At 39.9% G+C, this 20,884-nt stretch overlaps 2 protein-coding genes across 2 annotated transcripts; one reads left to right on the forward strand and one right to left on the reverse strand.

Annotated features, from left to right (window-relative positions):
- The first annotated feature begins 4,172 nt into the window (after positions 1-4,172).
- LOC137196644 (alpha-internexin-like) lies at positions 4,173-12,086 on the forward strand. Its single transcript, XM_067609400.1, has 5 exons — positions 4,173-5,714; positions 6,765-6,995; positions 7,640-8,167; positions 10,183-10,307; positions 10,423-12,086. Exons 1-5 carry the CDS (start codon positions 5,421-5,423, stop codon positions 10,607-10,609), a joined length of 1,365 nt encoding a protein of 454 aa, XP_067465501.1. The 5' UTR covers positions 4,173-5,420; the 3' UTR covers positions 10,610-12,086.
- A 507-nt stretch (positions 12,087-12,593) lies between these two features.
- On the reverse strand, positions 12,594-20,484 carry pcgf6 (polycomb group ring finger 6). Its single transcript, XM_067609402.1, has 10 exons — positions 19,871-20,484; positions 19,152-19,251; positions 18,382-18,478; positions 18,105-18,160; positions 17,943-18,002; positions 17,314-17,431; positions 16,544-16,571; positions 16,138-16,236; positions 13,825-13,911; positions 12,594-13,716 (listed from the first exon to the last, which is right to left on the reverse strand). The coding sequence occupies exons 1-10, from the start codon at positions 19,943-19,945 to the stop codon at positions 13,666-13,668; spliced, it is 771 nt and encodes a 256-aa protein (XP_067465503.1). The 5' UTR covers positions 19,946-20,484; the 3' UTR covers positions 12,594-13,665.
- Positions 20,485-20,884: the final 400 nt, after the last annotated feature.

Below are 20,884 nucleotides of genomic sequence, written 5' to 3' on the forward strand. Positions count from 1 at the left end.
TCTGTGTGTGACAGACATGTCGTGCGGTGACTCACAGCTGAGTCACTGCGTCGTGTCCCGCCCACACCGCGGTGGCGGCCAATCGCGATCGTGCGGGAGCGGGCACAGTGGCGAGCAGTCACGCACAGTCCACAGTCCCGCTGTGTGCAGTTTAAAGGGCCGCCAGCCGCTCGGCCATGTACGGAAATCATTCCCATTGACCATTAAAGGCATGTGGGCGGGTTTAGATGTTACATATTCATATGCGACATAGATATGAACAAACACATATGAAAGATGAATTGCATCACATACAGAATGAATGCAGGAAAGGAACAACACCAACCTGTTTCTTAGTCACCGAAACACTCCCCACATCATACAAGGATTTTAATAAGAATCATAAATGTAAGGTTTTGTGTATTTTTTAATACTTTGTGTCGGTTATTCTGCTTTTATGTATATTTGTATGTATATATTCTTTTATATTTTGTCTCTCTCTTCTTACCTCTGTTTTTTTTTTTATTTAATAATTTTAGATATTGATTGTATACTCTAATTGGAACTTGAGCTTGAGGAAGCCAGATTTCAATGCCTTCAGTGTTGCTACCTACTGTGTTGCTGTGCGTGTGATAATAAAAGCTCTTGAATCTCTGAATACGAATGTGTGAGTGTGTTGAGACCACTGACTGTTTAAAATACACAGTGTGTCGTCAGCAAAACCACTTCTTTCCTTCAATCACACTTTGACTGAAACATTTGCTTATTCTGGAACACATCCTGCCATGTCTGTTTGGGTATAATCATGCATAGAGTAGTCACAACAACTCCTAGAGGCTGGTGTGAAACAGATTAAGAAGTATTCGCCCCCACTGTTCAGGGCTCACTCCTCTACAGCAGCTTGTATGTCTGTATCGAGTGTGGGTGAGCCATGCTCCGAGCATTAAAGAAAAGTGTGACAATACTATATCGAGAGTTGTCTCTTTCTTCATTGAAGTCAAGTGCAAGAGGTATATTGCCACAACAATTTGGGGGCTCGTCTGTGATGCCAATCTCCTTTGACTGTTCTCCATACAGGTCAAATCTGTGCAGCTGGTGAAGGGACTACAAAATGCTTAAGACCCAGGAAGTCAACATTTCCTGAGGAAGGCTTGCAAATGACTCCCGGCATGAGAAGGGACTGCCTGTGATGATTATAGACAATGGTTTGAATGACATGACATCTGAAATTAAATGAAGATACAATATTAGAGACCATGAAAGATGTCTGAAAGGTAAAGACATTCCGTTAGGGGTGATGACCTATTGACAAAGGAATGAATGAATAATGTCTGTAAATGTCTGTGAAGGGTGAGGTCTCTGGGTAGTGCATAATAAATGAGTAAAGGTCAAAGTAAAGAAGTTCCAAAGTTCACAGGATGTGTGAAAATAATGAGTGACAAACATGAACCAGACACTTGTAGGCAGTTACAGTTGTGGATGAAAACATTGTGGTTTCCCTGAAACCGGCAGTTTCAGTTCAAGTCAAACTGAGAAATTAAAGAAAGGACTTGAAAAATGTGAACGGGGAAAAGAACAAAACAATAAAAGACAGCCTAAAACACAAAAATCAGGGGAAAAGTGAGGTGGGGGGTGGGGGTACTAATCAATGTCCCCAGTTCTCTTTCCAGAAAGACTTGGACCTCCTCTCAATGCCAGCTGTCCATCAATGCCAAAGGCCAGATCCGCCTCCAGACCAGTCACCACCACAACCAGAGGAAAGCCAACCAGCCAGACATCCGGGCCTGTATGACATGGTTCAAGATGAGCTGAACCAGATAGAGATGGAAGAGTCTTGAACCAGTTCACTCTCATCACCACCCCCTTCATATTCTACAAACTCAGCCCAAGAAACTCTGTCAGAACAAGCAAAAGCAGGCACAATCACAATACAGCTCCCCTTCCAAGAGGGCAAGCGTGTCAATTATTTGTTTTGCAAAGTTACAAAAAATTATAGATGCAGCCCCCCCCAATTATAATATCTGAAATGTGTTGGAGGAGGTGGTGTTAGATACCATTAGACAATCCGACAAGTACTTTGCATAAAGCATACTCAGGCCTTTGATGTTAAAGGCCTGAGTTTGCATCTTGTTTACTAGCACACAGACAATGCCACACACAATCCTGCCAACGTTTCTCACCGTTCTTCTGTTCAACAACTGGTTGCAGTAATGTTCTTAAATATTCTTTAAAAAATGGCTTTGCAAATGTTTTATGAGGAAGAATGCATTTTGTTTGCAATTTGCAATTTTTTGCACTATATTTGGGCTGACAGGTTATATAAAACCTATGTTGTAATACAGCATATGTCACCATGGTACTGCAGAGATTACAGACTCATTACAAACTGGTAGGATTACAGGAATATTGTAGTGATTTTCTTTTTTCACAATCATAAATTCTCTCTGTTCAACATTATTTTTGCTCAGCTTCTCATCAAACCAGTCAGCTGCAGGACACACACACACACACACACACACACACACACACACACACAGTAAGTGTACATACTGTACATTTGTTCTTCCACATGGAGGGTGCTTACTGAGGGTCTGCTGCCCTCTGCCTTCTAAAATCTAACTGAGCAGGCTGACATGGGAAGCAGCAGGGGAAGCTCCTCCTGCCATAACTGCTACATCTGGTTTTCATCCAAGCCCGCACCTGCTTTTTCTCACGTCCCACAGCTCCACAACCACCCAATGGGTTTGTCAGTATTTGCTGTTGACTGACATGCAGTTATAGACAGAAAATGATGGTAAACCCTTGATTTGTATTGACCTCTACTGGCAATCAGAGAGAACTGCAACAACACTGATGGAGCTTATCTCCTACACTATTTCTCTGTAACAGCTCCTGTTCCTGTTTACACATAACTGACTCTGACAGATATGAATAATTAACACATTAGGTTACACAAGAAATCAATGAGAGCATTGATCCAACAGATGCCAGTTTGAGTGTCTTTGTAGGAGGGTGGAGGTGTTTCCCCTCTAAAATAAACTACAAGCTGGATAAACAGTTTTAAAGCCCATCGATGTTCATACTTGCTGAAGGGTAGAGATATATTGAAAATGTTCAATGTATTTAAATTACTGCCCATTTGTTATTTCATTGTAAAGTGAATTGAGATGTCACAGAGTGATATCCAAAGAAAGTTTATTAGATTTGAGCTTTTCATACGTCATTGGAAGAAATCTGTAAGATCAATGACAATTTGTGAAGAAAGAAGGAATACTGTGCACTAGATAAACTAAACTCAGCCGTATTTTTGTGTATGCAGTTCACTACCTTCATACTGGAGTTGTGGTCCGCGGCACAGAACCCAGTATCACAAAGGCAAATTTTTCTCTTTTTTTCTCATTGTGAAAGCTGAAATAGTTGGAAGACTCCTTCACTTTCAGGCTGGGACAAGTATTTCTTTCTGCTATTATTGATTATTGGAGATAATATGTTGGTGCATTTACAATTTGATTGTCATGAGATCAACACAATAAATATGTAAAGCAGAAGATATTCATTTCCCAACAATGATGTAAAAAATCCATTGTAGTGTATGATATTCTGTATATTTTATATGTCTATGTGTGCAATTAGTGACGATTTATTTAAATTAGAGTATAAATTATACATTTTATACCACAATTATACCACAATTAAGTGTGTTTTATTAGGGTACAGTAGTAAATACACAGACAAATTGACAGCATATAAAATTGACATTTCAAAAGGGACAATTAAAGTTACTGGATACTTTGCAGCTTAAGATCTTACTTGTTCAGCATATAAAATAACATGCATCATCATACAGTTGATACCAACCTAATGGTTTATACATAGTTAAATTGGTTCTGCATTGAGCAACTATATTAAAAATTTGCATACATGTTAATACATCAATAACAATTATCTGGTAATATACCATCTGAAAGGTGGCATTTACATAATGAATACTTTTACCTCTGATACGTACATTTAGCTGATAATACTTCTATACTTTTATTTAAGTAAAATTTTGAATGCAAGAGGAATTCATAGTGTGGTATTGTTACTTTTCTTAAGTAAGGGATCTGAGTAATTCTTACACCACTAATCTGTAGCAACTTGAAATAATGTCCAAAAAGAAACTAAAGGTAGCATTGACAGTTAGGTCCAGAAGGTGAAAACCACAAAAGAAGAAAGAGGACGTTAAGACAGACAGATATAATATGAGAAAACTACACATACAGTTGCAGAACAGAATGAAAGGTAAGAACAACCCTGAGTCAAAATGTGTTCTTCTTGTTGGTACTCAACCTTTTGACCCCTTAATACAGCCATGTCTACTTATCACAGGCTGTGCATCTATGCTCTGTGAGAAGTTCAACTGAAGAGTGATTGTCCCTCCTCAGATTGTTTCATTTAAATCATTTTAGAGCCCTGAAGAGGTAAAACTGATCAGAACTCCAAAAAAGCAAAGAAATTTGCAATCACCTCATTCCCCTCATTTGAGTGCCCTGTCCATCTCCTCACCTGGATCCCATTATCCTCATAGTCACTCCTCATATACTGGCCTAGGTTCACTTACACCTTGCCAGATTGTCTAGAGTTCATATCTCGCTATCCAGCATTCCCTTACCTGTTGTTGTTCGGCCTGCCTGTTACCCTGTCTGATCACCGGTTTGAAGATTTTGCCTGCTTCCCTCACTTCTATCTGCCTGCCTGGTTTGTGATCCCTGCTTGTTTCTTTGGACTTGATGAAAATATATTGGACTCTGCTACTGCCTCTGAGTTCGTGCTTTTGGGTTATGAGCTCTCTGGGTTATTAGTCATCGTACAATGACCCCTTGTGAGGGTCCTGACCGCGAGGCTGGGAACCACACTACCACACACTGTATATATCTCCAAACACAGCAGAGGAGAGGATGGAGAAAAACAAATGTGCTCCTCCAAACCATAACCCCTACTCCAAATGTTACGTTCTCACTTCCCTTGGACGTTTGAGACTTCAGCTTAATACAAAACATTTTTGGAAAACGAATTGCCACAAACTACACACTTGACATAACCAGTTTAATAGTACAGCTGATGTAACGCAGCTACAGGGCTCCACTGCCTGCATGAAAAGTGAAATACGTGACGCACGTAGAGAGAGAGGTCATGATCCTCCGGACAGTTCCATCATTTTACGCACGCAAAATGACTCTCGAGGGATGGATGAAATCTGGAAAAAAATGTACATCAGTGTTGGTTTTGATCACTTCAATTAACAAAACTTTATTCAACATCTTCAGTCCACTGCACAAATGTTATTAAACCGTGTACATCCGTGCGTAAAATGGTTCGTTCCAGCCGCAGCCTTGTGGTCTATAAACGTCTGCAAAGCTCTTTAAGTCCCTCAGTTTTATCTCTGACTCACGGTAAAGATGAGCTACGGAGACCGCTACACCTCGTCCTCCTACCGGAAGATTTTCGGGGATTCTCCCAGGTTTCCCGTCTCCTCCTCTCGCATGAGCAGCGCCTCGTCTCGTGGCTCCTCAGGCTACAGGTCCATGGCTATGTCCCGCAACAGCGCGACGTCCGTGGGCCTGTACCGACGGGTCGGTCGCACCTCCACCTCCTTCTCTTCGATGTCGACTGACTCCCTCGATCTGACCCAGACGTCTGTGGTCAACAATGAATTAAAAGTCATTAGAACCAACGAGAAAGAGCAACTGCAGGTAGGTGTGATTACAATGACATGTAGGGCAGAATGAGACAAAATGATTCACTTTTGAATGTTGGGTTACTCCACAAGAAATGCAGATAATTTGAAACTGTTCTTCATAATCATAATTTAAGTCCAATAAAAGCATAAAGTGAAGTTAGTGAATGAAGTAAACCCCGGGTTCGGCTTGTTCCAGGGATTATAAGAACACTTTACCCCTAAAACCACTATTTTAATTTAACTGCTTCACATGTCTAATCAGCTCCACAGTGGTGGCTTTTACCTGTCAGACCAGGACTAAATCAGCCCGTATGAAAATCAATCAATTCAAGTGATCAACTGTTTCATCCCTAGATTAAACTAACCAACAACTAACAGTCCATGTATCACAACAGTGTCAGCAGGGAAATAAAATACATCATCAGGGTCTCATTTAGGTAGGAAGGGATGCTTTTCTCAAGTTCAGCTCCATTTTGTGAATTAAAGCTGCACTAATCACTATTTTTATATTAATAATGGATCAAATGACTGTGTACTGTGAAAAGAGTCATTCATAGTGATGAACCCGCTCTCATGAGTGTCGTTTCCAGTTGCAGAAGACAGCGGTTTTCACTGAAAAAACTCTGATAAACCCACTGTACACTACCTGCCCAGTACCAAACATCAGAGAGACAAAGTTAGCAAATAGCTGATGAACAGGAGCAATTAGTAGCTATAGAGCCAGATATTTCTCTCAGGAATTGGTGGAGACCAAAACAGAGCTAAAAGGAGAATGAATACTGGACTTCCATTTATTAAGTGACCAGAAACAAGATTCCAAAAAAATGTGTAAGTAGGCAACTGTTTGCTTACAAGGCCATAATATGTCAATGCTGGCCCAAAGTGGCCAAAAAAATCAATAAATGTTGCTTTAAACTTATGGTACAGCTTTATTTAACACCTTGTAGTAAGAAGTCTGGGTAGCTGCAGGAGATTTCATAGCAAGTTTAGGGATAAGTGACTTGATCACTTTGACTCACTGTATGACATTTATTGTGATCATAAATGTGTTTCTCCTGTTCAGGGTCTGAATGATCGCTTTGCCATGTTCATCGATAAAGTCCGGCACCTGGAGCAGCAGAATAAAGTGCTGGAGACGGAGCTGGTGACACTGCGGCAGAAGCAGAATGAGCCATCCCGCCTCGCTCACATCTACCAGCAGGAGATGAGGGAGCTGCGGTCACAGCTGGAGGACCTGAGCAGGGACAAGAACCGCATCCTGATCGAGAGGAACAACATGGAGGATGAACTGCAGGTAAAACCACTGAATGATTTTGAAAAGAAGTAGGACTAAACGAATATGTGCATATTTAAAATGTAAGTCATTTTTTTGTTCTATAGTATTTTTTTATTAGCAGCATGGCTACATGGATGGCAACGTTGGTTTGCAAGTTGTTCTATCACCCTGATCCAGACAGAAAAATCTCAAACATTATGTGGTGGATTGGCATGAAATTTGTTTCAGACATTCATGTTCCTCAGAGGATGAATCCTACGAACTTTGGTGAACCCCTGACTTCTTCCTCTAGCACCTCCATGATGTTGATATTTGTGTTTTTTGGTGAAATGCCTCCACTGCTGCTACTGCTTTGCCTTAGTATAGCTTCACAGAGCCGCTAGCATGGTTGTAGAATCTTATTATTTTCTGTATTATTTTCAGTCTATGCATCTAAAAAAAAACCCTAACCCCTCTCAATACCCAGTTTTTCCCATCTCTAATTATTTCATCGTCCCATTCACCTTTCTCATTGTGCCATCTAACATCTCATGTCCCAATCATCCCAATGTTCCTGCCATCTTTCATATCTTTTATCTTTATCTTATCATCTTTACTTTCTATCTTCTGATCTCATTGCTAAAATCTCATCTCTACACTCTCCTCTCATTCATAAATTTCAGAAACTCAGTGTAAAGTATGATGAGGAGGTGAGGGCGCGTGAGGAAGCAGAGCAGACCTTGAGGTCCTTCAGGAAGGACGTGGACGATGCCGCAGCTGTCCGCCTGGACCTGGAGCGCCGTGTTGATTCGCTGATGGATGAAATCTCCTTCCTGAAGAAAGTCCATGACGAGGAAATCCAGGAGATGAGAGGCATGATGGAGGAGCAGCAGGTCTGTGTGGAGCTTGAGCTCGCCAAACCCGACCTCACCTCAGCCCTGAAGGAGATCCGCAACCAATACGAGTCCATCGCTTCCAAGAATCTGCAGTCGGCCGAGGAGTGGTATAAGAACAAGTTTGCCAGCCTCAGCGAGCAGGCCACCAGAAGCAACGAGGCCATGCGGGCCAGCAGAGAGGAGATCAATGAGTTCAGGAGGCAGCTGCAGTCCAAGACCATCGAGATAGAGACCCTGAGGGGCGCCAATGAGTCTCTGGAGAGGCAGATCACAGAGATGGAGGATGCACACAACACTGAGGCCACAGCAATGCAGGCAAGTAATGACAGTCATTAAATAAAAACATTATAACAGCTGAAGAGCTGTGTTTCACTGCCCTCTGTGGCTGAAATGTAAAGTTTGTCAGTGTGATCACAACCACACCCACAACAGTGATGTTACTGTGTACTGACACACCCTGGAGTACACTGCTACATCACTGTAGCAAGGTGAGAAGTTTTTATGCTGCTGTTTAGTTGCTCTTTTCTCACTAGCTGTTTGGATAACATTCTCTAATGTCTCTAAACTACATGTAGCAATTCGTGTCGATTCACCCAAGTAACACAAACACATATTTCTCAGTGGTATGAAGCCAGATAGTTTTGATTTTATTTGTCTTATTTGTTTTGAGATATTTGAATCTGAGATTTCTACCTCCACCCCAATACAATGGAGGTGAATGGAATTTAGTTTATGGTACACACAGCATTGAAAAACAATATTCAGAAAGTAGTTCCATTCACCTCCATTGTATTGGGATATTGGAAAAAAACATCAGAATCAGATATGTTAAAAACTGGACAAATAAGAAGGGGTAGGTATAAAAATGTGCTTTTTTCTCATTTGGGTGAACCAACCCTTTAACATGTAAAAAATACAGATATACTGTACAGTTACACAAACATTTCTTAGCATACAAAGTTGCTGTGGCATTATTGTACCATGTAAACACACAATAATATGAAAAGAATAAAACTGTCCACAAAAACTTGATTTAATAATGGAGATATAGGGCATACATAGTGCCATGTAGCTTTTTGAGCAGGCACTAAAAACAGCAAAAGTTTAAAACTACTGTAATAGTGTGATACAATCCTTGGAAATTGAGTTATTATGCAGGATATTTCCAATATCCAAAACAATACTACACTTTCTCAGCAAAGAACTGAAAATGGTAAAAGTTAGAAGTACCACTATTAATTATTCTGATTGCCCAGTTGCTCTGTATATGCAGCACAGTCTACTGTCTACAAATCTACAGAATAATAGGATTGGAAGTGAGCAAATCTCAGGATCAAGCTCCTCATCAATTATTTCACAGCTCCAGTAGAGCTGTTAGCTAACTGCACACAGCAGGGTGGCCCCAACTCTGATATGTCGAGGACCAGAGAGGAAGCAAGGAATCCAGCATACTGTCAATCTGATAATCAAAACAATCATCCCTATGCACAGTCTCATTTCTAAGGAGTATATATATTTTAAAAATATTTTTTTACAGACGTCAATTTTGCTGCTTAGCAGTAAAGTCTCAAATAAAAGCCAGTATTCAAATAACCATTTGGTCTTAAATATGAGCCAGCAGAACAAAAATGAAATTACCGGTACCTGTACTGTAATGACAAATGGTAAATTCAGCATAGTGTTCATTTCAACACCTTATTTCCATCTATACAACATTGTAGTTATGCCATTCTCACCACTCTGATGGTCTGAATTTCTATTTTTAGCAGAAATACTGTTACTGTCACTCACTGATGACTCAGTTGCGATTAATTCTGCCACTCAACATTTCCTGCAGAAACAATAAAAGCCTTCCATGAAAGGGAAGGTACTCTGACTTGTGATACACTGAAAGCATTTAAAAAAAAAAAAAGTGGAAAGGTGTTCAGTTTGCAGTAACACATACTTATACAACAGGGGAAAATAAAAATAAATATCTGTGTCATATAATAACTTGTCTCAAATACAGTCCTGCTTCTCACTGTTTGAAAGTTTAGCATCTGTAACACAAAAAGTCTACCGTAATTCAGGTTCAAGGTCTGAAGTCTGTGACCATGAGACTGACCGAAACAGCTCTTAGTGAATTCACCCTGCATGACTGTTAGATTAACCTCTGACCGCAGCTAAATCGGATACAGGAAAGCCATCTGCTCTCACTGGCTTTTTAGGGAAGGTAAGGCTAAGTAAGCCTGAGAGGTTAGTGTATTCATTTAAAGAAAAGAAAAAAGGAAATCCCATGCTCACTAATTATGCCTGCACCTCTAACTCTTCTTTTCTTTCCAATGTAACAGGACACTATTGGCCACCTGGATACTGAGCTGAGGAACCTGAAGAGTGAGATGGCGCAGCACCTGAGAGAGTACCAGGACCTGCTCAATGTCAAGATGGCCCTGGACATAGAGATAGCTGCTTACAGGTGCTGACTGCATGAAAAGACAGACTGAACAAAAAAGACTAGAAGACTTATCCAAACGTTTTTAAGCATTGTGGCTTGTATAAGCACTGACATGTGTTTCCTTTGGTCCTACAAGGAAACTGTTGGAGGGGGAGGAGACTCACTTTAACTCAGACATGTCGTTCAGTGCGGCCAGCTACAGCTACCAGCCACGAGCCTCAGGCGGCTCCTCCAGGAGCAGCCAGCGGGAGAAAGGTGGAGCCACGAAGGAAAGCTTCAAGGAAGAGGAGAAGGATGAAGCAGACATCAACTCCAACAACTGAAGACAGAGACACAGACAGGGAGAAGAGATGTGTTGTATATGTGTAGGGAGTTCATAGTTACATACTGCATCTGTACAGAATAAGATCCAGAGCATCAACATGATGGTAGATTTTCACTGTTATGTATTTTTGAAGGGCATCATTAAAAAAATTGTTTTGGGGATGATGCTGAAATATTTTATAGTCATAATATATATATTTATTGTATTTGACTATTTTCGTCTCAAAATACATGTAAAATAATGTTATTTAGTATTTTCCCTGTTGCAAAAGTCTGAAACAGCATTAAAACAATGTTTGGACTCTAAAACGCTCAGACTCATTTACTGTATTTGCAAAGAAAGGAACAATTTTACTAAAATATGAACCATCAACATAAATGAACCCCTTTACATCCACCCTTTTTATATAATTTTCGCCTATTTGGCATACCCAAATGGAAAAGCTCATAACAGAAGAACTGTAAGGCCATGATGCATGTATTAGGCTTCATTTGACAAGTGACATCTTCTAGTTTCTGGAAATGTGTTTGTTTAGCATGTGGCTAAAACACAAAACTACATCAGTTCAAATAAGGCTCAAAAAAGTGTTTTTGGTCCTTGTCTATAATGAGTCATATTTGAATAACAATGATTAGGACATGCAATATGCCAGAACTATGCAGAACACCACCAGACCTCTAGGCCTAACCTTGTGGTAGCAAGGGAGTTTTTAGTTTGTGGTGTCACTGGTGTCCCCGAACCTCTCCAATCATCTCCAATTGGCCAAATTGTGGCAATTGCTTTGACTCATTACCGCGTGATGCTACCGCTTACAACTGGCTTAAGTGGGTTGCCAGTGACCCGTTGGATGTTAAAAGGTTAAAGAACCCTGACCTGAAAACCTGGACCACATATACTGCATGTTGCAAATATTTTATCATTGTAATAAATTTGTGACCAAATACTGAAGTTTTCCTGGATGAATTTCCATTTTGCTGCTGTGTCAGATTGCAATGAAACCTGTGTGTGTGTGTATTCTTATAGATGGACTACAAATACTAGTGTAGTGCCTCTTCTCTGTTAGTCAAGGCTAAATCAGTCTGTGGAAACTGTTTTGTTTGCATTTGCTGGTCAGTGAGTTATATTGTTCTTGCATCCTCAAAAGTAATATTTATGTAACATTTTAAGGGAGACTGTGGACCATTTTGGTTTTGGCATTACAAATGGTCCCCATTGCTACTGCAATCAGTTCCGCAAGTACAAGTCCTTTGGGTTAGGCATCCTTTTGTTAGTAGTGGCAGAAAGAATGGCCATCATGATTTATCAGTACCATCTACTCAACGGCTTAACAGTGAAAAGTATTAAATTGTACATGTAAACCAAGCAATCAAAATGTTGGTGTACATTTTACTTGGCTGAGGTATCAGTGTTGTTCCTGTACTCACTGTTGTTTCATTTGCACTGTCTGATGCAACAAATTAAATGACTGGCAAGTTGTTTTCTCTGCTTTCATATGTGAGTCAGTGAGAGTATGTTCTGCTAGAACGTATGGGGTAGTTCATTTTAAGATCCACTTAAAAATGACTCTCCCATATTGGAACAGAGCCTCAAACTCAATTACAACTCAGTTCAGTTATATTTTAATAATTCCTCACTTTGTTGCCCTGCAAATAACAGAAATATCAGGCTTCTTCAAATGAAGAGTTAAGATCATGAAGAGGGTAGAATGTCATTTCAGTTGTATTCTCTAGCTGTGGTCAGGGAGAAACCCAAACTTCAATCAAATGTCTGGTTGGCTTGCACTACTTTATAACTACAGTGTCATCTGTACAATATGAATGGGTGCATCAGTGGTGAAAAAGTACAATGACAATGTAATCAGTAAAATGCTTTTTTATGTTTAAGTTTTAAACCAGCATTTTTTCTGTTACCTGATGTGTGTAGCAGATGGATGCTGATATCAACCTTAAACCACAGGAGACAATGATGAAGTGGGAAACATCTCAGTTGTGTCATCAAATATTTATTCAAACTTATAAACCAAGTAGTAAAGGTATTTTATATCAAACCCTACCAAAGATTTCTTTATACAGGCTCCCTTTAAATAACAGCTTTTTTTAGTGATTTGTACTGAAAGCAGATTTTTATCAAAACAATGACATCAGTTTACATCAACAGCTTAAGTCAGACAACATGAGCATGAATAAGTAATCAATACAAAAGTTAAATTAAACGATTAAATCAACAAGAAGCGAGTCACTCTAAAGATACAGTGTAGATCTAAGCTCTATAAAACACACACACAAACCTTTGGCAGTGGTAATCCTTTTGTGTCAAGCCCTTAAGATCACAATCTTCGATTTGAAATGAAACCCAGACAGTAAACTCGACTCTCAAACCCATAAATAGAAAAGTATTAAGAGAGATCCCTGGTTTCCCAAAAGATGGGACTGATGCAGCTTTTCAGAACAGACACTATTGCTTTTATATCTGTTGGAGATGTGAGGAGTTTAAGATCCATTGACAGTGGTTCGGTCCAGTTTTAGCTACAGTATCGGTCACATCCTTGAGTGTCAGCACACAAAACAATACCTAAAAAAAAAAAAGATATCACAGTTCTGTAGGAAATTGTCACTTCAGGTACATACCACAACGTGACAGAAAAGTTCATTGCAACACAACCTCACTTCACTACATTAAATATATACTTCCTGTGTCCAGCAAATCTGCAGCAGACACACGGCCGTCCTGAATACAAGTGATCATCTTGGGGGTTGAAAATTAGATGCTATAGTGTGAACATTAAGAGTTTACACATTTTCATACTTCTCAGTAAAGAAATCCAACTATATTGCTCTGAGAATCTCTCTTTCACATTTAATGTTTTGCCGGCCACTTGCTACATTTACTTTGTTGTAATATTTAAGTTAGAAATTTAAATTAAACTTTATATTCGCACACAGTGCCAAGACAGCTTTGGACTAGTTATAATGCCAATGTGAAAACTTCACTCCACACTATGACAGGATGCAAAAAAAAAGTCCCCTCAGGTATTTCTGCATCCATCTTTGCGACTCAAGACTGGGAGGGCAGGACCAAACCGAAGTGCAGCACCAACAAACCGTCCTGGAGCAAAATAGAAAAAATAAACTTTTTTTTTTTAACATGACTGGAGTTACAGGCCTTCAATATCATGAATATTGTTCCCACTGAGTGTGTGTTTGTGGTGCTCACCTGCAGTGCCTCTGTTCCCACAGAGCTCTGTATGTCTTTGAGTGACTGATAGTGATCTAGGAGATGATCTCCGCAAACCACATCCACCTGTAGGACACACAGACACTTTAGACCCCTGCATCAGACACTGAGTCACACAGAGCTGATCTGTGTGGAGGTCTTGTAACGTCTACACAGAACCGTATGTGTGTTTCTGATGATTTTGCCATCATTTACCATTGTGACAAACAAAACTTGGGTCCTCTGCAAACAAATTCTGGCGCAACAACACATAAAGGCTCGACAACAACAGCAATGGATTGATTTTGACCAAATTCAAACATCAACTGTACCCAGTGCCACATTATAAATGTAGTTATTGACCAGAACACTGAATACTGTACGCTGTATATGCCTTGGATATTTAATAAACTGGATGGAGATGATCCAGATGAGGAAGACTAAAAAGGAAAAGAAGTCAGATCAACATTTTCAAGAAGGGTTGTAACAATGTATTTTTGAACTGAGTTGAAGTTATATAAGTGTTGTGACTTCTGCTGCAGTGAACAGTGACTCCAGGTCAGTCTTTCTCCATCCTCTCCAGGTTTGTCCAGACAGAGCAGGGCAGTGCAGCACTGAGGCCAGGTAATCAGCATAAGCTGCTAATCCTCATCCATTACTGAGGATTACTAAACACAAAATACACCAACACCTGAACGCTGTCTCCCTCAAACTGAACTCATGAACCTTTCTGTTCATCAGTGTTGTAATGAAAGGACCACAGATCTGAGTGTTAGACTAATACTTGTAATCTTGAACCTGAAGACTGAGCTGACACAGACAATAGTTTGATTAATTTCGTTGTTAAGAGAGTCTGTTGTCCGTTAGATTTTGGTAGCCTGCTGAGTTTTGACCTGAGCAGGTGAGTCCACCATGCTGGACTCTGTATGTATTCAGCAGTAGTTTCATCACATATATGCTTTCCTCACTGTGCTGCAATGCGTATATACTGTTGCTATAGTTAGATTTTGGTGGACAACTTTAAACTTGGATAAGTTGCTACTTATAAATCTCCCACAGAGGTGAAATGTTAGGAAGCTCCTATCAGTAAAACTGATGAAACCTCTTGGATGAGTGAGGAAACGTCTTCAAATCTTCAATTCAATCTGCCGCCACATATAATAATGCCGACACTGTGAGTTTCTTTGAATAAATCCAAACTGTGTTGTTATAAAATGTAAATAATAAATGTAACTAAACATATTATTTCCGCATGTATTAATCCTCTCTGCAGTGTTTAAAACTGATTGACAAAATAGTGCAGAGTATGTCCATGTCTTGGTGTGTAGACCTGATTCATTGAAGAATAACACAGCTAATGAAGCTCAGCTAACTAGCTAATTGATTAATACACTGCATCTTCTTTAGCTGCTTCCTAATAACTGTTACAGGTCAGCTGCAATTGGCCCTAAAGCCAAGGAGGACCACAGCAGTGCGGCTCAGTGCAGCCATCCCCTGCTGTGAGGACACATTGGAAATGTGAGTGTTCATGGCTTGTTGCAGCTCGGCGTAAGTAAAGCCAAGCAATCTGGGCCCAATCTAAAGGATAGGAGGTTCCTAATTTTCCAAGTCTGTCTTAAAACAACAGTCAGGTGCTCATATGAACAATGAAACTGTAATTTTTCCTGTTCATACTGACCATTAAAAGATCCCTTTCAAATGTGCTTACGGTGTAAGTAATTGGGGTGAAGTCCTCGATTTGTTCAAAAATGTATTTAAAAGTTTATCTGAAGCTACTATGATGTGTCAGGAGTCCAAGTTAGTGAAATGAAGGGGATATCTTCCAAAGTTATTTTCTATTTAGCATAAAATTCCCTCTTTGTTTCTTTGGACAGTGTTTCCCTGTTGAGCTGTGGTGGAAGTATAGTAACGAAAAGAGGGACTTTGGCACTAAAAAGACTGTAATGTTGAAAGATATCTACTTGATTTGACTCATTTGGATGCTGAAGCTTCATATTAGCGTCAGATAAACTTTTAAATCATTGTTGCACAGAAGGAGGACTGTGGACTTTGTCCCCAACTTACATTGTAAGTGCATAATGAAGGGATCTTCTAATGTCACAACCACTTTGTCCGTGCTCTGTCTTCTTAATAAATGTGCCCACTCACTTACACACACCGGTGTGTCCCTGGTCAGTGTGCACGCCTACGCTACACTGTAATGCCAACTTCCTTTGCTGTCACGCTTCCAAGTCTGTCTAAAGCAACAATCAGGATCAAGACAGTGGTCATGACACTTTGTGGACTGATTAGCTGTAAGCCTGGCAGACTCACCTGGCAGGTTGGGCTGAGCTCCATCTTCCTCCTGATGAACAGCTCCACGTGGCGAACGGTGGCCTCGCCTGAAACACGGACGTACCGCCTCTCTAGTGGCTAATGAAGGAAAGAGTGGAAGAGACCGAATCAAAGTCTTTCAGAAGAATGTTGTTCATCAAAAACTGTACAGTATACATAATACAACTGGAGCTGTGTCGTTTCAAACCGTGAAACTTTGAAAAAGAAAACTCCCATATTAGCTACACATCATCATTGGTCTTTACACAATAATTTTATCTTAATGTATCAGCAGGTCTGGATCCAGCTTACAGTACAACATTGATCATGTAACCTGTTCTATTATAGTCCATATACTCTAATAAGAACAGCTGTTTTATAAAGATTTAAGATTTTAAGTAATTACCTTGTAGTTGCTAATCCCCTCTTCAGCCCTGAAAACACAGCAGGAGTCAACGTAAGTACGTTTTAAACTAATTTGTCATTGTGAGACTATGGGACCATCTGGTGGCATTTTTATGTAACTTCATGGTGATTTCATTCATTGCTAAAAACGTTTTTCCTCAAAGCAGAAGACATGATTGTTGTAAGCCAGAAGACCCTGCTAATTATGGAACGATTTACACCCAACTAACACTGACAGTAAAAACAACTGCATTCAAATAGAACTTGTGAGTTATTGTTTTGTTTTTTTTAAGTAGACAATATGTTTAGCAGACGGTCTTTCACATAACAGACATTTGAACATGTCATAGCAGCAAATATAGAGGTGTGATTAAAAACATTAATTAGAGCTTCATTTCATTCAGGAGTGCCAGTTCAAGGGTCTCATTAATGTCATTAGTTACACCTGTGATTTTCCTACTTGTATGAACACTGTTGCTAGGAAACAGATAACAAAAATGGACTTCTCAGTTGGTTCTGTGTAACAAACCATCTAGCGTGTCAGGTTAGTTTAACACAGTGAAGAAAGCAAATACCATGAAGTGTTTCGCCAGTGAGAACATTAAAGCTCAAGTAATTATAGGGGAACTTAAAGAGAAGAAAGGGCAATATCACACACCAAAGTGTGTTTACAGGTCATGGGGATGACTTTAAATGTGCAGGGGCTGAATACCTTTCATAGACAATACAGGTATAATTAATGCATAGAGGCCTGTCCAGTGAGATCCTCACCCTACAAACTCCAGTAGCAGTGACACATCCAGCTCAGGAGGGATGGTGAACACAGACTGGGTTATGTTGTCCTTCTTCTGCCTTTTCCCCACTGCAGGACCTGGTGGGGAGACGGACACTGCAAAGCAGGAAAGAAGAAAGACAGGAGATACAGATGAGAAGGAAAGAGATTTACTGATGAGCTCTCACGCTTTTGCTTCTATTGTCCTGAAATTCAACATCTTTTTAGTTCCAGTTCATGAAGTTGTGGATTTAAATCCAAAATAAAATAAAAAGTTTCAAACAAATAGCACACCACAGTTTGATAAAACTTCAGTTGTTTCGTTTTCCAAAATACGTTGATTAGCCAAAGAGGACACAACAGCGACATCTGCATCATTCAGGTCTGATGAAGGTCTTTGACCAGCAGGTTGTGATGATCTTATCTTCAGTGAGTGGATATCCTTCCTGTCCACTTTTACATAAATGTCAATTGGAGTTTTGTCCAACTTGCATTAATGATGCAATTAATTTAACTAAACTTCAATAACACATTAACACAGAAACAAAGTAAAATACTGTTACACACATCCACATACGTACAATCACAGCTAACGGTTCCCCAAATCTGTTAAGTGAAGCTATTTTACCTGGTTTTGGCAGGTCCAGCCCTCTCTCTTTGTAGAAGCTACACATTTGTTCTCTTTCAACTGGAGCACAGAAAAAGAGATCACATTAGAATTTAAACTGAAAATGACATAATGTACAGCGGATGAATTAAATTAATCTGACTGTATATACAATATACTTACACTCCTCCAGGAATGGAACCATTTTGTAAACAATATCCTGCAGTTGTCTGTCAGGCCTGCAGGAAGACAGAAGAACATTTCTCAATGAATTAATCCTAAACCTTAGAATTAGAATTAGAATTAATTCTAAATCCTTTAGACATCATTACGTCAAAATGTCTGACCTGAGGCTTTTTCTCTCTCAACTATCAAAACCTTGGGTGACAGCCATCTATTCATTTTACAGGTGTAAAAGGTGATACAAATGAGCAGATACTACAGGAATGAACAGGCCTACCTGATGTTGTAAAGGGGTTGTGTTTGGTGGACTACGATGCTGCATGTGGGACACCTGTTGCTGTAGAAAAAATGTTTCACGATGCAGCTTTTGCAAACTGGGAAGAGACACAATCACAAGACACGTTGGATATGGATATTAATGTTTGAGAGTTTCAATGATCTTATACCTACTGTATAAAGCAGCAAATATTTATTTTTTACAAACATATTTTTGATAAGGACCCCTTGCATTTGATTGTTAAACTGTGACCAAGACATACAGTAAGCAACAGGTTCTGAAGTTGATAAATGAACTTGTCAATGATCCCAGTTTCATTTCACATAACATATCTTTGACGTTTCTTGTTACGCATCTCTCTATATGTTTATACCTATATACGGTACCTGCCATAGGCTAGTATGGGCTGATAAATTGGCCTAGCCAGGCTCAAGTATGTGGTCTTGTTTAACTGTGAAACATGGTACGGGGACATCATGCTAGGGGTGAAATGTCAATATTAGTGTATTGATAGTCTAGTGAGCTAGGAGGAATAGCGTGTAAACTCAACATCACCAGTTCACACTTGTGTGGCACGTTATTCACCATGTTTCCCTGCTGTCTAAAAAGTTACATTCCCACAGGAGACGACCAGCCAACTTTTGACCACAGCTATACACTCTACAAACTACTACACACTATACCACCCAGTTCAGTTAGAACCCCTTGAATCCTCTCAAAATCTCTCCTGATATTTCCACAGAACAGAGAACACATCTGTTTGAACTCACATGTGTGCAAACACTCTGTGATGGTGGTGGCATCGATGAGGAAGCCGCAGCAGAGGGCACATCGGATGTATGGGTAGAACTGATTGAGGGGGAGCTTGGGCTGTAGAAGACATATGGAAAGAACCATGTTAATGTCAAGGGTTACAGCCCCACAAGAGGCAATGCAGCCACAATACATGAATTCATGTCTGTCTGAAAGTGAAAAGCAACACTACTCAACTACTAGTTAGTATTTAGACCACTGCTTACTAGATTCAAGACTCCTTTATTTGTCATTTTGTATACTTGCATATATAAAAACGAAATGTTGTTCCTCCCAGTTCAAAACAGTGCAACAGAAAAACATGTCTAGAATAATATGTATATGAGAAAAGATAAACTAGAATGCACTCAGTTTAAAAACAGTCAGTCATCGAGTTACAATAAATATTAAAGTCCTTTATGCAAAAATTAGAAGAGAGCCTGAAAAAAGAAATCCCAACTTTGTGTCAAAAATATGTTTTGTTTCCGTATCTTATCCTGTCCTAGTATCTCACGACCCCTTTGATGAATCCAGTGGCACTTGTGTGGGTCCCGACCCCCAGGTTGGGAACCACTGAGTTACATGTATCCTACATTTAAGATATAACTGTCAGTGGGATGGAGGGTTTAAAGACTTCTTCGTTATGAATAAACAAAGCTCCCAGACACCTTAAACATGATAATATAAACGCAGTTACCTCGTCCTCTGAGTCGCTGTCAGCTCTGCTCGTTGACTCTTCATGACTCTTGTGACCATATGGAGGCGATGACATCCCAACCGGCTACTAACGACAGCAAACCTGCCTTTCTCTCAAAGTTACCTCAATTAAACAGTAAATTATGTAATTCCGTCAAACGTACAACTCAGCTTTAATCAAACAAAGTTACTTGTAGTTTTCAGTCAACTTGTTGTTGATTCAGCTCCGCTTGGCTAACTTAGCTGGCTAACGTTTAGCTGACTAACGTTTAACGTGCGTGTTATAAGTATCGTTGGTGCTCAAAACATCAACATATATATGCACGAATTATTTGCTGCTATCACTAAGTTACAAATGTTATCCAAAGTGGGTTAGCGCATGTGCCTCAGTCCGTATTATTGCCACAAGAGAAGAAATAAGATAACTTCCTAACTTTATCTGCTGTGTTGTCTCTGTCTTTCAGAATAATTTATATGTCTAAATGTACCGGCCCGGGCTTTATCCTCCAGCTCTCATTTAATCTCCAGTTGTGTAGAAATGAAAATACAAGCCCTCAAAGCCACGAACTGTAGAAATCAAACCGTGAGGGACTGGATTAAGACTTTCTGCCCATGAAGCTGCTGATTCTACACATTTATTTTGAAGGCATAATGACGTATTTTCCCGCCTTCTTTTCCTAGGATGGCGACGGAGCATGGCGCGAAAACCCGCCTTACTCTGCCTCTGATTGGCTAGTACTCGTTGTCTTCGTTGGTCAGGTTGGTTAGATTTAGGCATGAGCGGAGCCGTATAAACCCTATATACGGCTATAGGCATGAGGAATGAAATGGTTGGGTTAGAGTAAGAATATCAGGATGAGAGCCAATCAGAGGCAACGTAGGGGCGGGTCTTCGCGGAACATTCCGTCGTCATCATAGAAACAAAAATTTGCATACGCCTCTCAAAGAGGAAATGGGGATCAATTTAGATTATTAGATTTTGTCAGCAGGGGGCGTTCTAAGCATACATTTACGG

The sequence above is a fragment of the Thunnus thynnus genome, chromosome 14 (genome assembly GCF_963924715.1).
Source record: "Thunnus thynnus chromosome 14, fThuThy2.1, whole genome shotgun sequence".
Classification (NCBI taxonomy): domain Eukaryota; kingdom Metazoa; phylum Chordata; class Actinopteri; order Scombriformes; family Scombridae; genus Thunnus; species Thunnus thynnus.

Coding starts and splice junctions, on each gene's coding strand:
- pcgf6 (XM_067609402.1), bottom strand. CDS start 19,945: ATGTCATCGCCTCCATATGGTCACAAGAGTCATGAAGAGTCAACGAGC. Junction 18,003..18,104: donor GGTTCCATTCCTGGAGGAGT/GTAAGTATATTG, acceptor TCTGTGCTCCAG/TTGAAAGAGAACAAATGTGT. Junction 17,432..17,942: donor GCTGGACCTGCCAAAACCAG/GTAAAATAGCTT, acceptor CCTGCTTTGCAG/TGTCCGTCTCCCCACCAGGT.
- LOC137196644 (XM_067609400.1), top strand. CDS start 5,421: ATGAGCTACGGAGACCGCTACACCTCGTCCTCCTACCGGAAGATTTTC. Junction 5,715..6,764: donor ACGAGAAAGAGCAACTGCAG/GTAGGTGTGATT, acceptor TCTCCTGTTCAG/GGTCTGAATGATCGCTTTGC. Junction 6,996..7,639: donor ACATGGAGGATGAACTGCAG/GTAAAACCACTG, acceptor CATAAATTTCAG/AAACTCAGTGTAAAGTATGA.